General features: G+C 39.4%; 1 protein-coding gene across 2 annotated transcripts; it reads left to right on the forward strand.

The window, feature by feature from the left end:
- The first annotated feature begins 303 nt into the window (after positions 1-303).
- LOC18097858 (uncharacterized) lies at positions 304-18,402 on the forward strand. Of its 2 annotated transcripts, XM_024599355.2 has the most exons (16): positions 304-760; positions 1,007-5,960; positions 6,070-6,255; positions 7,104-7,218; positions 7,664-8,720; positions 9,582-10,029; positions 10,348-10,401; positions 10,480-13,318; positions 13,407-13,520; positions 13,994-14,124; positions 15,389-15,481; positions 15,673-15,942; positions 16,043-16,352; positions 16,467-16,688; positions 17,132-17,207; positions 17,315-18,402. In XM_024599355.2, the coding sequence occupies exons 1-16, from the start codon at positions 468-470 to the stop codon at positions 17,412-17,414; spliced, it is 11,262 nt and encodes a 3,753-aa protein (XP_024455123.1). In that variant the 5' UTR covers positions 304-467; the 3' UTR covers positions 17,415-18,402. The 2 variants fall into 2 exon arrangements, with proteins under 2 accessions (XP_024455123.1, XP_024455122.1); XM_024599354.2 differs by having other exon boundaries at positions 16,043-16,688.
- The last annotated feature ends 1,713 nt before the right edge of the window (positions 18,403-20,115 follow it).

Below are 20,115 nucleotides of genomic sequence, written 5' to 3' on the forward strand. Positions count from 1 at the left end.
GATGAAGGTCCACGTCTGATCTGCCGAGGGGGTGACCGGATTAGAAATGTCCAGTCGTAATAAAAAAAAAAAAAAAGCTAAATTAAATTAAAGAGAAATGAATATTAACTAAGAGATAAAACGGTGAAGTTTTGATTCGTTATTAAATATTATAATTAATTATATAATATTGAATAGGATTTATAAATAAGTCTTTTTAACTGAATATATTTGATTATTTCGTTATATTAATTAATGGTTTTTCTCACTTGGATTTCTTACTACGTCTGGACTTTATAAGCAAGGCTAAATCAATTTTTTCATAGTGTAAAAAGGTCAAGTTTATTCAATAAAACCCATCTTTTCTTTTATGCACCAAAGCAGAGCTCAGAAGCAGAGAAGGTGAATCAGCGAAACGAATCAAAATCCACTCTCACGCCATGCCGTAGAGATGCAGCAGCAAATCCACAAAATAAATAAATAAATAAATGATGCAAGGACTTCACCAACAACAACAACTCGCTGCTCTCCTTTCCGCTGCTCTCCCTAAAGACTCCCCCTCCCCCTCCCCCTCCACCGCCATCACCACCACCACAACAATCACCCCTGCCTCAACAACAGCCAAATCAACCAACTCGGAAAACACCGACGACGACGACGCAGCTAGACTCGGCGCCATTAACTCACTCCACCGCGCTATTGTTTACCCTCCTAATTCACTCCTTGTCTCTCACTCCGCTTCTTTTCTCTCTCAAGGATTCTCTCAACTCCTAACTGACAAGTAATGCCTCTCTCTCTCTCTCTATTCTTTCATTAACCATTTTTTCTAAGAAATAATTATTTTTCATTATTCTCCTATAAATCATCCATCGCTAGAGTAATTTAAATTATTCGGTGCCAGTTGAGATTTATCATGTAATTTAAATTATTAATTGCGTAGTGTAATTAAAAAATGTTGCTAAATTTACCTAAATCTGAATTCAATTATTTAGTGCTTAGTGCAACTAGTTGTGTAACTGTGATTCAGGTCATATGCCATTAGGCAATCTGCAGCGACTGCTTATGGGGCATTATGTGCTGTGATATGTGCGATTCTAATTGGATCAAATGGAAGGCAAAACCATGTTATGCTTGGAAGTATTGTTGACAGGTTCATTGGTTGGGCTTTGCCGTTGCTTAGCAATGGTGGTGGGGGTGATGGGACAACAGAACTGGCATTGGAAGGGTTGCGTGAGTTTCTTAGTGTTGGAGATGTTGTGGGAATTGAGAGATATGCTCTGCCTATCCTCAAAGCATGTCAAGAACTTTTGGAGGATGAGAGAACCTCCTTGAATTTGTTGCATAGGCTTTTGGGTGTATTGACTTTGGTTTCGATCAAGTTTTCTAGGTTTTTTCAGCCTCATTTTCTGGATATTGTGGATTTACTTCTTGGTTGGGTGTTGGTGCCGGATCTTGCAGAATCAGACAGGCGTGTTATCATGGATAGTTTCTTGCAGTTTCAGAAACATTGGGTGGGGAATTTGCAGTTCTCTTTGGGATTGTTGTCTAAGTTTTTGGGGGACATGGATGTATTGGTTCAGGATGGGAGTCGTGGAACACCAGCACAATTTCGTAGGTTGCTGGCACTCCTTTCTTGTTTTACAACAGTGTTGCAGTCCACTGCTTCAGGTTTGTTGGAAATGAATCTACTTGAACAGATAAGTGAATCTCTTAGAGCATTGGTTCCTCAGTTGTTGGGATGCTTATCCATGGTTGGAAGGAAATTTGGGTGGGCAAAATGGACTGGTGATTTGTGGAAATGCTTGACCCTCTTGGCTGAGATACTATGCGAAAAGTTTTCTACCTTTTACCCGCTTGCACTTGATATCTTATTCCAAAGCTTGGATTCACAACCCGGGGCTGAGAAGATCACCTCCTTTCAAGTTCATGGTGTTTTAAAGACTAATCTTCAGCTGTTATCTCTACAAAAACTTGGTCTTTTCCCATCATCAGCCCAGAAAGTATTACAATTTGATGCGCTCATATCACAGCTGCGTTTGCATCCGAGTCATTTGGTGACTGGAAGTTCTGCTGCTACTTATATTTTCTTGCTTCAGCATGGGAACAATGAAGTTGTTCAACAGGCAATTGGTGTGCTAATCAAAGAGATGGAGTTGCTGAAGGCCATGCTAAATGAAACTTTGAATCTTGGAGATGAAAATTATAGTGTTAAAGATTCTAAATCCTATTCCAAAATGGAGTTTTTAGCATTGATGAAATTTGATTTGAAAGTTTTGTTGACTTGTGTTTCCTTGGGTGGGGGCAGCAGCTTGATTTGCCAACCAGAACTTGCCACCATATATCTGAAGAGGTCGGATATGTTGGCTTCTTTTATTGTTGAGAAACTGGATCCCTTTAATTTACCTATTCAGGCATATGTGGAGTTACAGGTCAATGTTATCCAGACAATGGAGAGGCTAACCGCAGTTGAATTCTTGAGCAGGTGGTCCATAAGAAATCAGACTACCCAGACTGCTTCTTTGGATGACACTGTTTATAAAGTGAATAATGTAAATGGTTTCAGGGATGATATTTCTGCTGTGATTATTGAGCATTTAAGGAAGTACAGTGCGTTCCTCATCAAAGCTATAAATGTTTCCGCCCCTCTCACAGTCAAAGTGGTAGCCTTAGAGTGGATCCAAAAATTCTCAAATAATCTTATTGCCATCTATGAAAATTCAAATGTGAATACTTATTTTGATGAAGCATTTGGATACATTGGTGGTACTGGCAGCATTATATTTTCGGTATTTGATGCAGCATTTGACAGTGAACCGAAGGTGAGGTTGCAGGTTGCATCAGTTCTGGAGGCGCTTTTGCAGGCAAGGCTTGTACATCCCATTCACTTTTATCCCATGGCTGAAGTGGTTTTGGAAAAGCTTGGTGATCCAGATGTTGACATTAAGAATTCATTTGTGAGACTGCTTTCCCATGTCTTGCCAATGACAATGTTTGCATTTGGTTTACATGACCAAGGAACATCCAGCACCTATAGGTCCAACGCAATTGTTTCGTTTAACAGTTCAAATTTGAACTGGAAGCAAGTGTTTTCCCTGAAGCAACTAAGACAGCAACTGCACTCACAGCAACTTGTTTCCATTTTGAGTTACATCTCTCAAAGATGGAAGGTGCCTCTTTCTTCTTGGATCCAGCGGCTCATTCATAGCTGTCGGAGTTCAAACGACCTTGTTTTGGGTCAACTTGAGGAAACACGGACATTTGTTGCTGATGTTCTTTGGTTGAACAAAAAACTGGATGATGATATTCTTGAAAGGATATGCTCAGTTGATAATTTGGCTGGTGCTTGGTGGGCTATTCATGAAGCAGCTAGATATTGTATTGCCACGCGTCTTCGGACCAATCTTGGTGGACCTACTCAAACTTTTGCAGCACTGGAAAGAATGCTGCTGGACATTGCACATGTGCTACAGCTTGATATTGAGCAGAATGATGGAAACCTAAGTATAATAGGCTCTTCTGGTGCTCACTTGTTACCTATGAGGTTGTTATTGGATTTTGTTGAGGCTCTAAAAAAAAATGTATATAATGCATATGAAGGGTCAGCCATTTTACCATCTGCTTCTCGCCCAAGCTCCTTGTTCTTCCGTGCAAACAAGAAGGTTTGCGAGGAGTGGTTTTCTCGTATATGTGAGCCAATGATGAATGCGGGTTTGGCACTGCAATGTCATGATGCTACCATTCACTATTGTACTGTACGTTTGCAGGAACTCAAAAGTGTCTTATCTTCATCTTTGAAAGACAAATCCAGGGCACAGGCATCTGAGAACCTCCATAGCATCAGGGATAGGTTGTTTGGAGACATTTTGAGGGTTCTACAGCACATAGCATTGGCTCTATGTAGGAGTCATGAACCTAAGGCTTTGATTGGTCTACATCAATGGGCTTCAATGACATTTTCTTCCTTGCTTATGGATGAGAATCAGTCTCCAAGTCATAATGGAATATCAGGGCCTTTTGCATGGATCACTGGCCTGGCATACCAGGCTGAAGGTCAATATGAGAAGGCTGCTGCACACTTCACTCACTTGCTTCAGAATGAGGAATCATTGAGCTCTATGGGTTCTGATGGTGTGCAGTTTGCTATTTCACGTATTATTGAAAGCTACACTGCTGTATCTGATTGGAAGTCCCTAGAATCCTGGTTATCAGATTTGCAGCAACTGCGTTCTAGACATGCTGGAAAGAGTTATTCTGGTGCTCTAACTACTGCAGGAAATGAAATCAATGCAATTCATGCCTTGGCATGTTTTGATGAGGGAGATTGTCAGGCAGCTTGGTCATATCTGGATTTGACACCTAAAAGTAGCAGCGAACTTACACTTGATCCTAAACTGGCCTTGCAAAGGAGTGAGCAAATGCTTTTACAGGCAATGCTGTTTCTCCATGAGGGGAAGGTAGAAAAGGTACCACAGGAAACATGGAAGGCCAAGTTAATGCTGGAGGAAATGTTGTCTGTTTTGCCACTTGATGGTCTGGCAGAGGCAGCACCATTTGCTACTCAGTTGCACTGCATCTTTGTGGTTGAAGGAGGTCACAATCTTAAGGACAACCATGCAAAATCCAAGGAACATCACTCAATATTAAGCTCATATGTCGAGTCGATTCAGTCTTTAATAAACAGAGTTCATCAGGATTGTAATCCATGGTTAAAACTCCTCCGGATTTATCGAACCAACTGTCCTACTTCTCCAGTCACTCTAAAGCTGTCTATGAGTTTGACAAGTTTGGCCCGTAAGCAGGGAAACCTTATGTTAGCAACCCGTCTAAATAATTATCTCAGGGAGCATGCATTGAATTGCTCCGAGGAGAGAAACTCTTCTTTCCTATTGTCAAAGTTGCAATATGAGGACTTCATGCTCCTGCATGCTCAAAACAAGTTTGAAGATGCTTTTGCAAATCTTTGGTCTTTCGTGCGCCCTTGCATGCTGTCTTCTGCATCTATGGTTTCTAATTCATATAATAATATTTTGAAGGCTAAGGCTTGCTTGAAACTTTCAGAGTGGTTGAGGCAGGATTATCCAGATTTGAGTTTGGAAAGTATCGTTCTCAATATACTGACAGATTTTAATATGGATGATGCAGCTTCACCTGACAGAGTTGGACACTCTGTCAATGTCCAGAATTTCAACTCCAAACCTAGTCTGGTTGTGAACATTGAGGAAATCGTGGGCACAGCTACAAAGTTATCCACGCAACTTTGCTCCACAATGGGCAAGGCATGGATTTCTTATGCCACTTGGTGTTTCACTCAGGCTAGAGATTCTCTCTTTAATCCATCTGAAACTGTTCTTCGCTCATGCTCTTTCTCCCCTGTACTTATTCCAGAAGTCCAGCCTGACAGATTCAATTTAACTGAAGTTGAGAGGACAAGAGTGCAATCTGTGGTCTTCTGGCTTTTTCAGCACAAGGGTGACGATTCTAGTGACTGCAGAGAGGGGATTTTTTGGCCTGATTCTGTGCAAAATTTAATAAATGATAAACCAGTGGTGGAGCAAGTAATCGATTTAATTGAAGCTGCAGCTGGTGCACAGGGTGCAGAAAACTCTAGTGGCGATTCCCTTTCTTTTACTCTTGCATCTCAACTGCGAAATTTTTTCCTTTGTGTAAATGCCGGCTTAGGAGAAGCCAACATATCATCTGCAGTTAATGATTTAGTTAGTGTATGGTGGTCTTTGAGAAGGAGGCGAGTTTCTCTCTTCGGTCATGCAGCCCATGGTTTCATGCAATACCTGACATACTCAACTATAAAGGTTTCTGATTCTCAGTTAGCTGGCTTTGAGGGCGAGTCTTTAAAACAAAAAACTGGGAGTTATACTCTGAGGGCTACCTTGTATTTGCTACATATCCTACTCAATTTTGGAGTTGAGTTGAGAGATGCAATTGAACCAGCTCTTTCATCAATTCCTTTATTGCCATGGCAGGTGGGTAGCTCTCTTTAAAAATTCTGGAAGGCAAGTGGATGCCTGTAATCTGTTTATTTCTTGCTCTTTTGGCTAAAAACATCTTACAAAGTCTTCTGTTGTTTGGTAGGAAGTAACTCCCCAATTGTTTGCTCGTTTAAGTTCTCATCCTGAGCAAGTGGTCCGGAAGCAATTGGAGGGTTTATTGATGATGTTGGCTAAGCTATCTCCTTGGTCCATAGTGTATCCGACTCTGGTTGATGTGAATACTAATGAGGAGCCTTCAGAGGAGCTTCAACACATTCTGGGTTGTTTGGTAATGGAAATTCTTTCATTTAATTTGCTAGACTCTGTTGCATTTGTTTTTTTTTTTTTTTACCATGTATCTGATATGGATTACTGTTACCATTTAGTCTGGTAACCTGAATAAATGTGTTGTAGTCTGTGCCCATCAATGTGGTTTATCTAGGCTGCAGTTATAAGTAGTCTACATGGAAAAAAACCGATGGATATACATGATTGGGAGCTGGTTGTGTTTTAAAAAGATTGAAATTGTTGTCTGCATAGGGTCTTAATCAGACATTATTGCCTGATGATTTTGAGCTCAAAGAGTTTGTATCCGTGTTGTCAAGAATAAAGCTCATTGCTATGAAGATCTTGCTGGAAGTTTTGTTGAAGGAAAGAATACTTGCCCATGGAGATGCAAGAGGTTAAAGAGGCAATGATAGGTGAAATGAAAAAGAAACATGGAGAAGGTAGAGTGGGGTGGCTTGTATAGTTGAAGCTTAGTAGCAAATCATTTTGCATGCCTCAAGATTGCAAATGACGCATTAGTTTTAGTTTCATGATGATCTCTTTCTATCATGTCCTTTATTTAAAAAACTTGAAAGTTTGGAAGCTAAGATGTCAAAGTTTGGGGTTGGGGATGTTCCACCAATTTTATGAGGGTTTAAATAAATTATCATGAAAGCAACAATTCTAAGGCAAATGTTTTTGAAATATGCAGCTTCTTTGAGATACAGCAGTGCATCTCTGCTCATAAAAAAATGCATCTGAGTATCATCTTAATTTTCTGGTTTTTTACTCTTAACTCCTTGAGGCTTTGTGTTGGACTGTCCTGGTTTTTCACATTCAGGATATGAACATATTTTTCATCTCATGCAGAGAGAGCTTTACCCAAAATTAATTCAAGATGTTCAACTCATGATAAATGAGCTTGAAAATGTAACTGTTCTTTGGGAGGAACTATGGCTCAGCACACTTCAAGATCTGCATGCAGGTAAATGTAGTTTTACCATAATTAGGCTTTTGTTGCTGGGAGCACCCATTTTAAACTAAGCTTTTCATGACTCCATGATGCATCAGAGTTGAGTTTTATGTTGTGATTTCGGGCACTTCTATATGGATGATTGACTAAAGTGTGTAACATGCAAAACTAATTCTATAATGGATCATTGTGTTTGTTGGAACCTGAAGTTGCACTCCAGAAACTGTTGTCCAAAGTTCACATGGTTAACATGAAACAAATAGGTGTATTGTTTTTATATGGCATATTCCTCAATTGCAACCATGAATTCTTGCAAGGTTGTGTCATAATCTCCAAGTTCTTTACATGCTTTTGGCATAACTGATTGTGGGTTTTCATTTCTATTAGCTACTTTGCAATTTGTTTTCCAAAGTTTTTTTTTTTTTTTATGGGGCTATCTAACTGCATTTTCTTTCAGATGTGATGAGACGCATAAATGTGCTGAAAGAGGAAGTTGCGCGAATAGCAGAGAATGCAACTCTAAGTCAAAGTGAGAAGAACAAAATTAATGCTGCTAAATACTCAGCCATGATGGCCCCCATTGTTGTGGCCTTGGAACGCCGCCTTGCTTCTACTTCTCGGAAACCAGAGACACCTCATGAATTATGGTTCCATAAGGAGTATAGAGAACATCTGAAATCAGCCATTCTGTCATTTAAGACTCCACCGGCTTCTGCTGGTGCACTAGGAGAAGTGTGGCGGCCATTTGATGATATTGCTGCTTCCTTGGCATCTTATCAAAGAAAGTCGTCAATATCTCTAGGTGAAGTTGCACCCCAACTGGCTTTGTTGTCATCGTCTGATGTCCCAATGCCTGGTCTTGAGAAGCAAGTCACAGTATCTGAGTCTGACAGAAGTTCCACTACAAGTCTCCAGGGAATTGTCACAATCACTTCTTTCTCTGAACAACTGACTATCTTGTCAACCAAAACAAAACCTAAGAAACTTGCTATACTTGGTTCAGATGGTCGAAAGTACACTTATCTTTTGAAAGGGCGAGAAGATTTACGTCTTGATGCAAGAATCATGCAGCTTCTGCAGGCTATAAATGGTTTTCTGCGTTCATCTTCTGCAACTTCTAGGCATTTGCTTGATGTACGGTACTATTCAGTGACTCCAATCAGTGGCAGGGCTGGTCTTATTCAGTGGGTGGACAATGTGGTGAGCATATATAGTGTCTTTAAGTCTTGGCAAAACCGCGTGCAGCTGGCACAGCTCTCATCAATGGCTCCAGCCAATTCAAAAAATCCTGTTCCTCCACCTGTTCCCCGACCAAGCGATATGTTCTATGGTAAAATCATACCTGCACTTAAAGAGAAAGGCATTAGGAGAGTCATTTCACGAAGAGACTGGCCCCATGATGTCAAACGTAAGGTTCTACTTGACTTAATAAAGGAGGTTCCAAGACAGCTGCTTCATCAAGAACTTTGGTGTGCCAGTGAAGGGTTCAAAGCCTTCAGCTCAAAATTGAGGAGGTATTTGTTAACAAACTTGGAAAATCTCTCTCAAGTTTCCTCCTTCCAAGTGCAGGCTTTGTACATTATATATAATTAGAAGGCTGTAGCAAACTTTCATTCATCCTAGTTGGATTACTTAAACAACCATGCTACTTGTTTTAATTGAAAATAGAACCTTAACTTCAACTATTTGAGGAAATTGGAATCTTTTGTCATTCCGCTTTAGATAGAGCCATCCAAATCAAGTATGTTATACTCACTGTGTTGGCCCACATTATTTTGAGCCTTCCTCTTGTGATTGTGGCACTTTCACTAATTTGTTCTCATTGCTTATGATTCAATAATCCTAGATAGCTTCCCTAACTGCTTGTATTAGTTCCACCTCTAACTTGCCACATATGCATTCATTTGTATCTTATATTTATCTCCTGTTTTGCCAATTTTTATTTTTTTTAATTGACACCGCCCAGCTCGTAGTACTAAATTCTTTCTTTAGCATACTTTTTTCCTCTATATGTGTTTCACGATTGTCCTGCATGCAATAATAAACCATGGAGAATTTTTAGATGGACATTAATTGCAACACCCTCTGTGATGATTTGCTGTTACTGCACTGCATGCATGAGAAGGAGGATATTGTTGAAAATTTATTTAACCAAGATTTGGTTACAAATTTTAGGCCAGATTAGTTTCAGATTTCTATCTGGTTCTCCTTCACTAGATATATCCTAATGAATATATGAAGTGGTAGATGAGTGGTACTGCAGAATTGACACAGAGAAAGTAGAGTTGTGAAGTAGTTCTGTCACATTTTTGTTTTTGAGTGGCATTGCATTCATGGCTGCTCTAAACTAAACCACTTCCGTTCTTCACTTGTAGGTACTCTGGAAGTGTTGCGGCCATGAGTATGGTGGGCCACATTCTGGGTCTTGGAGATAGACATCTGGATAATATTCTCGTAGATTTTTGTAGTGGGGATATTGTGCACATTGATTATAATGTTTGCTTTGATAAAGGGCAAAGATTAAAGGTGCCAGAGATTGTTCCATTCCGCCTTACCCAGATGCTTGAAGCTGCTTTGGGATTGACTGGAGTGGAAGGTACCTTCAGAGCAAATTGTGAAGCAGTTGTTGGTGTACTGAGGAAAAACAAGGATATACTCTTGATGTTGTTAGAGGTTTTTGTTTGGGATCCCCTTGTAGAATGGACGCGAGGTGATTTTCATGATGAAGCAGCTATTGGGGGTGAAGAAAGAAAGGGCATGGAGTTGGCGGTTAGCTTGAGTTTGTTTGCATCTCGAGTGCAAGAAATCCGTGTTCCGCTGCAGGTATTTAGTTTCAATAAACTTCAGCTTGTGTGCACCATATTCAAATTATCTCTGAAATCATGTCACTCATTTTGTGATCTTGGTAATTGGTAGTGTTTGCAATTTGCTCAGGATTTTAATGTAGAATATTTTGTATATACTGCATTGTTTGTAATTCAACCCCTGTCTATAATTTTCAAAATCCTCTCGACCACCATTCCTGATTCAACTAGCTGTGGAACTTTAATTTATAAATCGTTGTTATGTTACTATTCTATCATGGTTTTATCTTGGATTGTTGACATATGGGTAATGCTTGATGCCTTCTGATTATGACAGGAGCATCATGATATTTTATTGGCTACCTTACCAGCTGTTGATTCTGCTCTTGAGGTATGGATACTAGAGCATAGTTTGTGCTGTTGCTATTTTTTATCATTTTGAATGATTGATTTCTTCTTTATGTTCCAGGGGTTTGCTGATGTTCTAAATCAGTATGAGCTTGCCTCTACTCTGTTTTATCGAGCTGATCAAGAAAGGTCTAGTCTCATTTTGCATGAGACATCTGCAAAGTCGATTGTTGCTGAAGCAACTAGTAATTTGGAGAAAACCCGTGCATCATTTGAAATTCAGGTTCGAGAATTCACTCAAGCAACAGGTGTAATATCTGAGAAGGCTCAAGAAGCTGTAACATGGATGGAGCAACATGGAAGGGTCCTCGAAGCTTTGCGGAGCAATTTGCTTCCAGAAATAAATTCCTGCATAAAGCTGAGCAGTATGGCTGATGCTCTGTCGCTTACATCTGCAGTCCTGGTGGCTGGAATTCCACTGACCATTGTTCCTGAGCCCACTCAAGCACAATGCGAGGATATGGACAGGGAAGTTTCTCAGCTCATAGCTGAGCTGGATCATGGACTCTCATCTGCTCTAACTGGAATCCAAGCATATTCATTGGCTTTGCAAAGAATCCTACCTCTGAATTATGTTTCAACTAGTACAGTACATGGCTGGGTTCAAGTGTTGCAGCTGTCTTCTAATGCCCTTTCCTCTGATTTACTCTCTCTTGCCAAAAGTCAGGCTGCTGAACTCGTTGCTAAAGTACATGCAGATGATCTTGATTCTGTTAAACACATTCATGATGATATTTGTCTAAAGGTAGATAAATACGCTACAGAGATTAATAAAGTTGAAGAAGAGTGTGCTGAGTTAGTGAACTCTATTGGCTCAGAGACTGAATCAAAAGCTAAGGATCGTCTTCTGTCTGCTTTTATGAAATACATGCAGTCTGCTGGTTTGGTGAGGAAAGAAGACACTAATTCTTCTAGTCAACCAGGACAATTGAAATACGATGCAACTAGGGATGCCAGGTTACCAGTGGACCTGGAAGACAAGAAGGAGAAGGTATTATCTGTTCTAAATATAGCTGTAAGGTCCTTGTATAATGAAGTAAGGCATAGGGTACTAGACATATTCAGTAATTTTGGAGGAGGAAGGCATGCAAATGACAGATTTAGATCTAACTTCTGCGAGTTTGAAGAACAGGTAGAGAAATGTGTACTTGTAGCTGGATTTGTTAGTGAATTACAGCACTTTATTGGTAGGGACATACATAGTGTGAATGCAGATGTATACCATGCAAAATTTTATTCTGAAAGAAACTGGGCATCCACATTCAAATCCACTTTACTTTCCTGCAAGATCTTGGTTGGGAAAATGACTGAAGGTGCTTTATTGGATGTCATGAGATCTGCTGTTTCATTGAATTCAGAAGTTATGGATGCATTTGGGTTTATCTCTCAAATCCGAGGATCCATTGATACAGCATTGGAGCAATTCTTGGAAGTTGAATTAGAAAGGGCATCCTTGGTTGAACTAGAAAAGAACTACTTTGTTAAGGTTGGCCTTATTACTGAGCAGCGGTTGGCTCTTGAGGAAGCTGCTATGAAAGGCAGAGATCATCTGTCTTGGGAAGAGGCAGAGGAGCTCGCCTCCCAGGAAGAAGCTTGTAGGGCACAGCTGGACCAGCTCCATCAAGCATGGAACCAGAGGGAGATGCGTGCTACTTCCCTTGTAAAGAGAGAAGCTGATATAAAAAATGTCTTGGTTTCTTCTGAATGCCAATTTCAATCTATACTTGGTGCTGAAGAGGTAAGGGAACCGCAAGTGTTTGGAAGCAAAGCTCTTCTGTCCACACTAATAAAACCCTTCTCTGATTTGGAATCAATTGATAAAGTGTTGTCCTCTGGTGGTTCTGCTGCTTCTCCCTCAAATGAATTTGTTAACTTGGCAGATTTGATGAGTTCTGGGCACTCAATATCTGAATACATCTGGAAGTTCGGTGGCTTACTGAAGAGCCACATATTTTTCATTTGGAAAGTTTGCATGGTTGATTCTTTTCTTGATTCATGCATACATGATGTTGCTTCATTTGTGGATCAAAATTTAGGATTCGACCAGCTTTTCAACATTGTAAAGAGAAAGCTTGAAATCCAGCTTCGTGAACATGTTGGTTGCTACCTGAAGGAACGAGTTGCTCCTGCTTTCTTATCTTGGTTAGATAAAGAGAATGAGCAATTGTCAGAAGCAACAAAGGATCTTTCTCTTGACCAAGTGAAAAAGGATATCGGCGCCATCAGGAAGGTGCAGCTCATGCTTGAGGAATACTGCAATGCTCATGAGACTGCTAGAGCAGCAAGATCAGCAGCTTCTGTCATGAAAAGACAGGTAAATGAACTCAAAGAGGCTCTTCACAAGACTAGCCTAGAAATTGTCCAGTTGGAATGGATGTATGATGGGTTGACCCCTTCACATAAGAGCAGAGTCACATTTCAAAAGTTCCTTTCCAATGAAGATAACTTATATCCCATTATCCTAAACCTCAGCAGACCTAATCTGCTGGAAGGGTTGCAATCAGCCATAACAAAAATGGCTAGGTCAATGGACTGCCTGCAAGCTTGTGAACGAAATTCTGTTGTGGCAGAAGGGCAGCTTGAGAGAGCAATGGGATGGGCTTGTGGTGGACCAAATTCCAGTACAACTGGAAATACTTCAACCAAAACTTCAGGAATTCCTCCTGAATTCCATGACCATCTAATGAGGCGACAGCAATTGCTGTGGGAAGCTAGAGAAAAGGCATCAAATATTCTTAAAATTTGCATGTCTATATTGGAGTTTGAAGCATCAAGAGATGGGATTTTTCAGATACCAGGAGAGGTTTATCCAGCAAGAAGTGTTGCTGATGGCAGGACATGGCAGCAAGCTTACTTGAATGCACTAATAAAGTTGGAGGTTTCCTATCATTCTTTTACTCGTGAGTTCCTGTTTCACAAAATGGCTAGCCTATGAATAGAAATTCCACTTCGATATGGAGTGAACTTATTATCTGTTGATGAATGTAGGCACCGAACAAGAGTGGAAGCTTGCACAAAGCAGTATGGAAGCTGCTTCCAATGGCTTGTATGCAGTTGCTAATGAACTCTGCAATGCATCTCTTAAAGCAAAGTCAGCTTCAGGTTACAGTCCTCTATTTTTCAGAACAAACTCCTTTCCTTTCCCTTATCTGCACATGTAAGCGTCATATTTAAGAAAATTTAAGAACGGAACCCTAGTACAGGCGAGGTATGGTAGAGAATCCCAAGACAGATACCAAAAGAAACAATGAACTAAATGGTGAACACCACAACTTTCAATAACTTTAGAATGGAAATAGGGAATGAGAACACCAGAAGGCACTGAGATAACAAGTTCAAGAACAGTAACTTAGCTTATGCAACAGAGGTTTAGTAGCCTATTAAATCTGGTCATTCCTCCCTCACCATGAATTCCATATGACCCACAATGGAATAGAGTGCCAATCCACCCTGCATCTTTCCCTGTTAAATCTCCCCTATAATCCATTACTGCAAAGGAATTTTAATTTCTCTTATGTCTTTGCTCTTTCTACAAAATGTTTGTGACTTGATATCCTGATCTTTGTCTTCTGCAGGTGATTTACAAAACATTGTTCTTGCAATGAGGGACTGTGCATATGAAGTCAGTGTGGCACTATCTGCCTTTAGTCGCATCACAAAGGGCCATACAGCCTTGACTTCTGAATCTGGTAGCATGCTTGAAGAGGTATTGCAATAGTTGACAACAATCTTTTTTCTCTCTATCTGGTGTGTGTACACTGGCCAACCATGATCAGCACATTACAACTGGCCTAGGCCCCTTTTTTATCACTTCTAAACAGGACTTCATCCACATTGTAACCAATGGGATTCAACATAGCGTCCTGTTAGTAGGACAGTATAGGTTTTTGACATTTAGCATCATTTTTTGTTTTCTGCTTTGTGACTGTGTGCGCACGCATTTGTCACAGTGGGTAGAGGTAAGGCTGGAATACTTTTGCAGTTGGTACTGTATGGGGAAATATATTGTAGTTATCCACATTTATGGTACTTGATTTTGAATTGCAAGAGCAGTATCTGATGTCTACCCTGATACAAAACCTGCAGCTAAGTGAAACATTATGCTTTACTGAAACATTCACTTAATATGACATGCTGGGGATAAGGCGGGGTTTAGTGTTAGATAGCAAGTCACACACCCAATAATGTTTTCGGTACTGTGACTACTATCTATTTTTTAGATATATTTTTAAGTGGATGGTAGTGTTGAGTAGTTGTGAGAACATCGAAATAAATCACATAGTTTCAGACGACTGTCCAAATACTGGCATGCTCTAGCTGTTCTATCCTTCCCCTTAGGATCAATTACGATTTATCTTAACTACAATGCCATTTGCCCAGGTGCTGTAGAATGTAGATTGCCAAGCTAATTATCAAGTGTTCAAGTGTGTTCTCATACACATGCACATACACAAGGTTATAAAGATTTGAACTTTGGTCATTGTAGTAGGATCATGCAATATTGAATGCTTAAATCAAAGATATAAAGATGGAAATTGAAGAACAACAGATTTTCCCCTTGTAGCCTTTTTAACTAAACTCAAGTTAGTTCATCTAAATCTTAATCCCCAAACTAGTTGAGGTTATCTTCACTCAATCCTGTTTTCTGGCATCAGTTATGAGATTCATAGTAATTTGTCTATGAATCTAGTTACAATTGCATGTCAAATACAATGAAATTTCATCCACAAGACCATGATCATATATTGTTTTGTGTGATTGTTGCTCACAAACTTAGGATGGCATCTTTTGTTGATTGTTACCCACTAAAGCGCTGATTATCAGTTTCTATGTATGCCCTTTCATCAAATTTGTGTCTTATTCCTTTACTTTTGCAGCTGCTATTCTCATGGACATTTGTGACTTGGGAATTGCTGGTGCTTATGGTTAAAATTTATATGCTGTTAGTAATGTTATATGATTCTCTTTAGGTTCTGGCCATAACTGAAGATCTGCATGATGTTCATACTCTGGGAAAGGAGGCTGTTGCATTCCACTGTTCTCTCATGGAAGATCTATCTAAGGTGTTCTTCTCAATTCATATTCTGTGATTTCTTGAGCGCATGCTTTTGAGCTAAAATCAATCTCTGTATTATTGGTGTCTTACTTTTATAACTAAATTAAATTGAACTGTTGTCTTGTTTTTTATATAGGTGTGCTATGGAGTCATGAATGTATCTGCTGATTTTTTTTATTTTGTTCTGATTTTGGGCAGGCAAATGCAATTCTTCTTCCACTTGAATCTTTATTGTCGAATGATGTGACTGCTATGACAGATGCTATGACCAGGGAAAGAGAGACCAAGATGGAAGTATCTCCTATTCATGGTCAAGCCATTTACCAGTCTTACTGCTTGAGAATTAAAGAGGCTATCCAGACATTTAACCCCTTGGTACCTTCACTTGCATCATCTGCGAAGGGACTGCATTTGATGCTGACAAGGCTTGCACAAACTGCTAGTCTCCATGCTGGCAATCTTCATAAAGTAAAGTCTTGTGCCCGAGATTAATGCCTTTTGATGTTACAATTTGATAACACTAAGATTACTGAGCATAGCATCCTCATGTTATTTACTTTTTTGACAGGCTCTTGAAGGGTTAGCAGAAAGCCAGGATGTCAAGTCACAGGGAATTAGTTTGTCTGGGACAGATCTTGACAATGGTGCTAATGCATTCGATGACAAGGGAAGAGAGAGCTTCTCTATTTCAGACAATGGGAGTGCTAAAGATCTCATTAATGATAGTGGACTTTCCTTGCAAGATAAAGGATGGATATCCCCACCAGATAGCATATACAGCAGCAGCTCAGAATCTGGCATTACCTCAGCCGAAGCAAGTTTTCCAGACAGCTTACATGATCCAGAAGAACTAATAAGACAATCCCCTTGTGGATCTGGTACCAGGGTCGCGACTTATCATCTAAATTCTGCACCATCTTCTCAAACTGGTTGCCAGAAAATCTCAGACCCTGGTCAATCAGGATTTAATAGTAACAATGATTCTGTCACAGGAATTGGTGAGCTAACTGAACATCTGAAATCTGTGGCACCACCAAGTGATGAAGCTGTAAATGTCCCTGTCGAGCCTTCACAACCTTTGGATGATGAGAGCTCAAAGGAGAAATTTGAGGGCAAAAATGATGAGGTATCCTCATTAAACAAAGTTAAAATTGAAGATGAAAATCAAGAATCTCCTCATCCTAATCTGCAGACCGGCAGTCGAGTGGCCAAGGGTAATGTCTAATACAAGTCTATCTGTTACTGCCTTTCAAATTCTATATCTGCTCTAAGTGCTAACATATATCTGTGTGGGGTGCCCATGAACGTAAGGATCTTCCTGTCCAAGCCCGTAAAAATATAGCCTGTAGTTTAGATTTGAGTATGTATTATATATTTAAGCAATATCTATCATTGTAAGAAAACACTTTGGGGAAAAAGATATTTCAGAGATGTAGAAACACTGATGTGGTCCAAAACATACTTCTTAGCGAATCGTATGGTAAAAACAAGTGACATGGATTGCTCATTTCATGGCTAATTGCGCATTACAGATGTCATATATTATATAACATAATTTTTGGCTTGCTAAATTGGCCTTGCCTTTTAGTTCCTTCTCAAATTGAATGAAGAAACAAGTAGTTATCTCTTGATCAATCATCTTGCAACAATTTTGCAGGTAAAAATGCTTATGCTTTGTCAGTGCTAAGGAGGATTGAGATGAAAATAGATGGTGAAGATATTGCGAACAACAGGTACTTGGTTTCTTTTAAAATCTGTACTCTTCAGTGGATTTATATTCGAAGGTTCATATTCTTTCCCTCCTTTTCCTCTCCTAAAGGAACCATTTCTCGTGTCTCAGAGAAATTAGTATTGAAGAGCAAGTGGATCATCTGCTGAAGCAAGCAATGAGTGTAGATAATCTTTGCAACATGTATGAGGGTTGGACACCATGGATTTGAACTTCTGAAGTCTGCCTAAAAGCAGTCAAAATTCTAATGTGATGCGGTCGGGAATTTATATGGTGGTTCGTTTGTTCATAACACTGAATGGGCAGGCTCATATCCTGAAACTTTTCCCTGCCTGGGAATCAAACGGCTGGAATTATTGCCTCATAAGGCCCAATCTTTTGGCTTCAGGATCAATGATTCCCTTTGCAGGAGCTGTCGTTGCCAATTTGGTTAGAGATTCTGATAAATTGGCCACGGGCACTTTAAAAGTTGCTATCCATATGTGTGATGTTGGCATATGCCTGCCCTTTGAGGAATCAGCCACTTTTGAGGTAGAAGGCATACTCCAAGCCAGGCCTAAACAAGATATGTCTCATCGTAACTGTGATGTGGCCTGTGAGATTCCAACTGGTCTACTTTTCACCAGCACTAGAGTTTCCACCGGGACTCAAATTTTGGAGATGTGGTTCCTTCGCACAATTGCTGCCGAGGTGGTTTCAACTAATCAATTCACAGCCTGTTGTGTTCATGGCCAAAGAAGCAAATGCTGTCTCATCTGCATCAAAAGATTTTGGTTTTGAGCAACCCTCTGGCATGTTGCTTTGCAGTCAGATCGGTTACTTGCAAGTATCAAATCGCAATTTCCTTCAAAAGTACTCTGGAAATCAAGTAACCAACATCACCATTGCATACTGTAAAGCTAGGTTTCTATGTATTATATATATAGTTAGATTTATTTCGAAGTTGTAATTGCCCCTAGCTAGTGCGGCTGCTTCTTCTTTGCAAATGTTTTCCAAGACCTTGCTGTGAATGTTTCACCTAATTCAGTGGGTTCCATGGGGAGAGCATTTGCTTTCAGTGATGCTGCCCGACCCCAAACATTCTTCTACCTAATCGCGTTATGTATGGAGTGTTGTTGGATAGGTCTCCTATCTTTCATAATCTTCATTGCTCAAATATTCAATTATTAATCTACTTACTGACTCGAATGTTTTTCTTGGTTTATGGCATCAACATTCATCTTTTTCTATCCTGACTAAAAATGAGCTCCAGTCCAGTCTCTGCAACCTTGTTAGCATCCAGAGGCTGCATGGTTGTAGCTTGTCTTGCGTTAATCGGAGCAACAGGAGGCTCATCGAACCAAATGTTTCATCTGATCATCCAATATAGATTTTTATTTTTTTTTCAATTTTAAAACTTCCAAAACCATTTCTCTGTAACTTGTATGCAGGTTACAATTGGGCATCCTTACTCTTACTCTTCCAGTTCTTAGAAATCATAATTTGTTTTTGTATTTTAAAAATGTTTTTTTTAAAAAAAATTATTTTTTTATTTTAAATTAATATTTTTTATTGTTTTCAGATAATTTTGATATTAAAAATAATTTTTTTAAAATAAAAAAATATTATTTTAATATATTTTTAAACAAAAAAAATACTATAAATAAAAACCAAATCGGATATATATATGATATATAAATAAGAAACCGACTTGGATTGACTTCCCGAGTAAAACCACTAGCTCTATAAAGAAAGATTTAAAATACCACTGGCTTGTTGGGGTATTTTAATTTTTACCGTTGGAGACAAAATTGTTGGCTATATGGCACAGGAGAAAGCACAATACTCCCCACAAGAATGTGTGCGGCCGCTTCCAACCCTATTCTATAAGAACCCATGTAGAACCCTTCAACGTCTCAAATAGCAACCACACATTACAAGCTTCAAATATCTACAGAGCACTTTTTATTAAGATCTTCTTGCTTTTGTTCTCTTTTCCATTTGCAGTTTTTCTAGATATTTAGCAATGTCAGGACTTGTGGACATTTGGACTGGCGAGCTTGCCAAGCTACGTGAAAAGGGTCAGGCTGTTTGGTCAAGTGGCTCGAGCCCTACAAATGTTGAGTCAAGTAAAGTGGTTCCAGGAGAGGAAGGAAGCTTACGCTTGGTAAAGCCATTGCCTGCTTCAATCAGAGGCATGCGAGTCAAGTCACCTGCATTGACATATTCTGAGGCTTCACTTTCCATGCTTGTCGACTGCTTGAATCAATGAAAAATGCTTGAATTTCAAGGTTCTTTTCCCTTTTTGGCTATGGATATTCCAATTATTTTTTTCCTAATATCATTGTAATAACCAAACTAGCAAAAAAATAGCTGTATACATTAATATTTGCTATAGTCAAACAAAAGAAAAAAGGGTACTTGAATTTTATGGTTCTATTCGATTCACTCCTTTTGTGTTTGTACTTGATACAAGGGTATAATTAATCACATTCTTCATGGGAAAATCAGTACAGCAGATCATCTAGGAAGAATAAACACTAACTAATGTTGCTTGGTTGCCGTGGTATATCTTGGCTATGGAGACATTCCGTGGGCACTAAAATATGGACAAAACCACCGAGAGCTATGGAGTTGGCTGCCAAAAAATCTTGTCTTATAGAATACAAACCTTGAGCTAAGCACCCTTGGCGTTTCAAAATGTCAACCACTCAAAACCAGCAAAAAAATCTTTCAAGCACTTTTAAGGATCCTTTTGCCTTGGTCTTTTCATTGTCTGTTTCTATTGAATAGGAAACACATTTTCAGTGTTTTCTAAAATAAAGATGAGTTTCACGCAGAGATTAAAGAAACCTAAAATAAAACAAGGGTTTAAAGCTACGACATCACACCCTAAAAACACTTTACATGTAACTGTGATGTGGCCTGTGATC

The sequence above is a fragment of the Populus trichocarpa genome, chromosome 4, assembly GCF_000002775.5.
Source record: "Populus trichocarpa isolate Nisqually-1 chromosome 4, P.trichocarpa_v4.1, whole genome shotgun sequence".
Lineage (NCBI taxonomy): Eukaryota > Viridiplantae > Streptophyta > Magnoliopsida > Malpighiales > Salicaceae > Populus > Populus trichocarpa.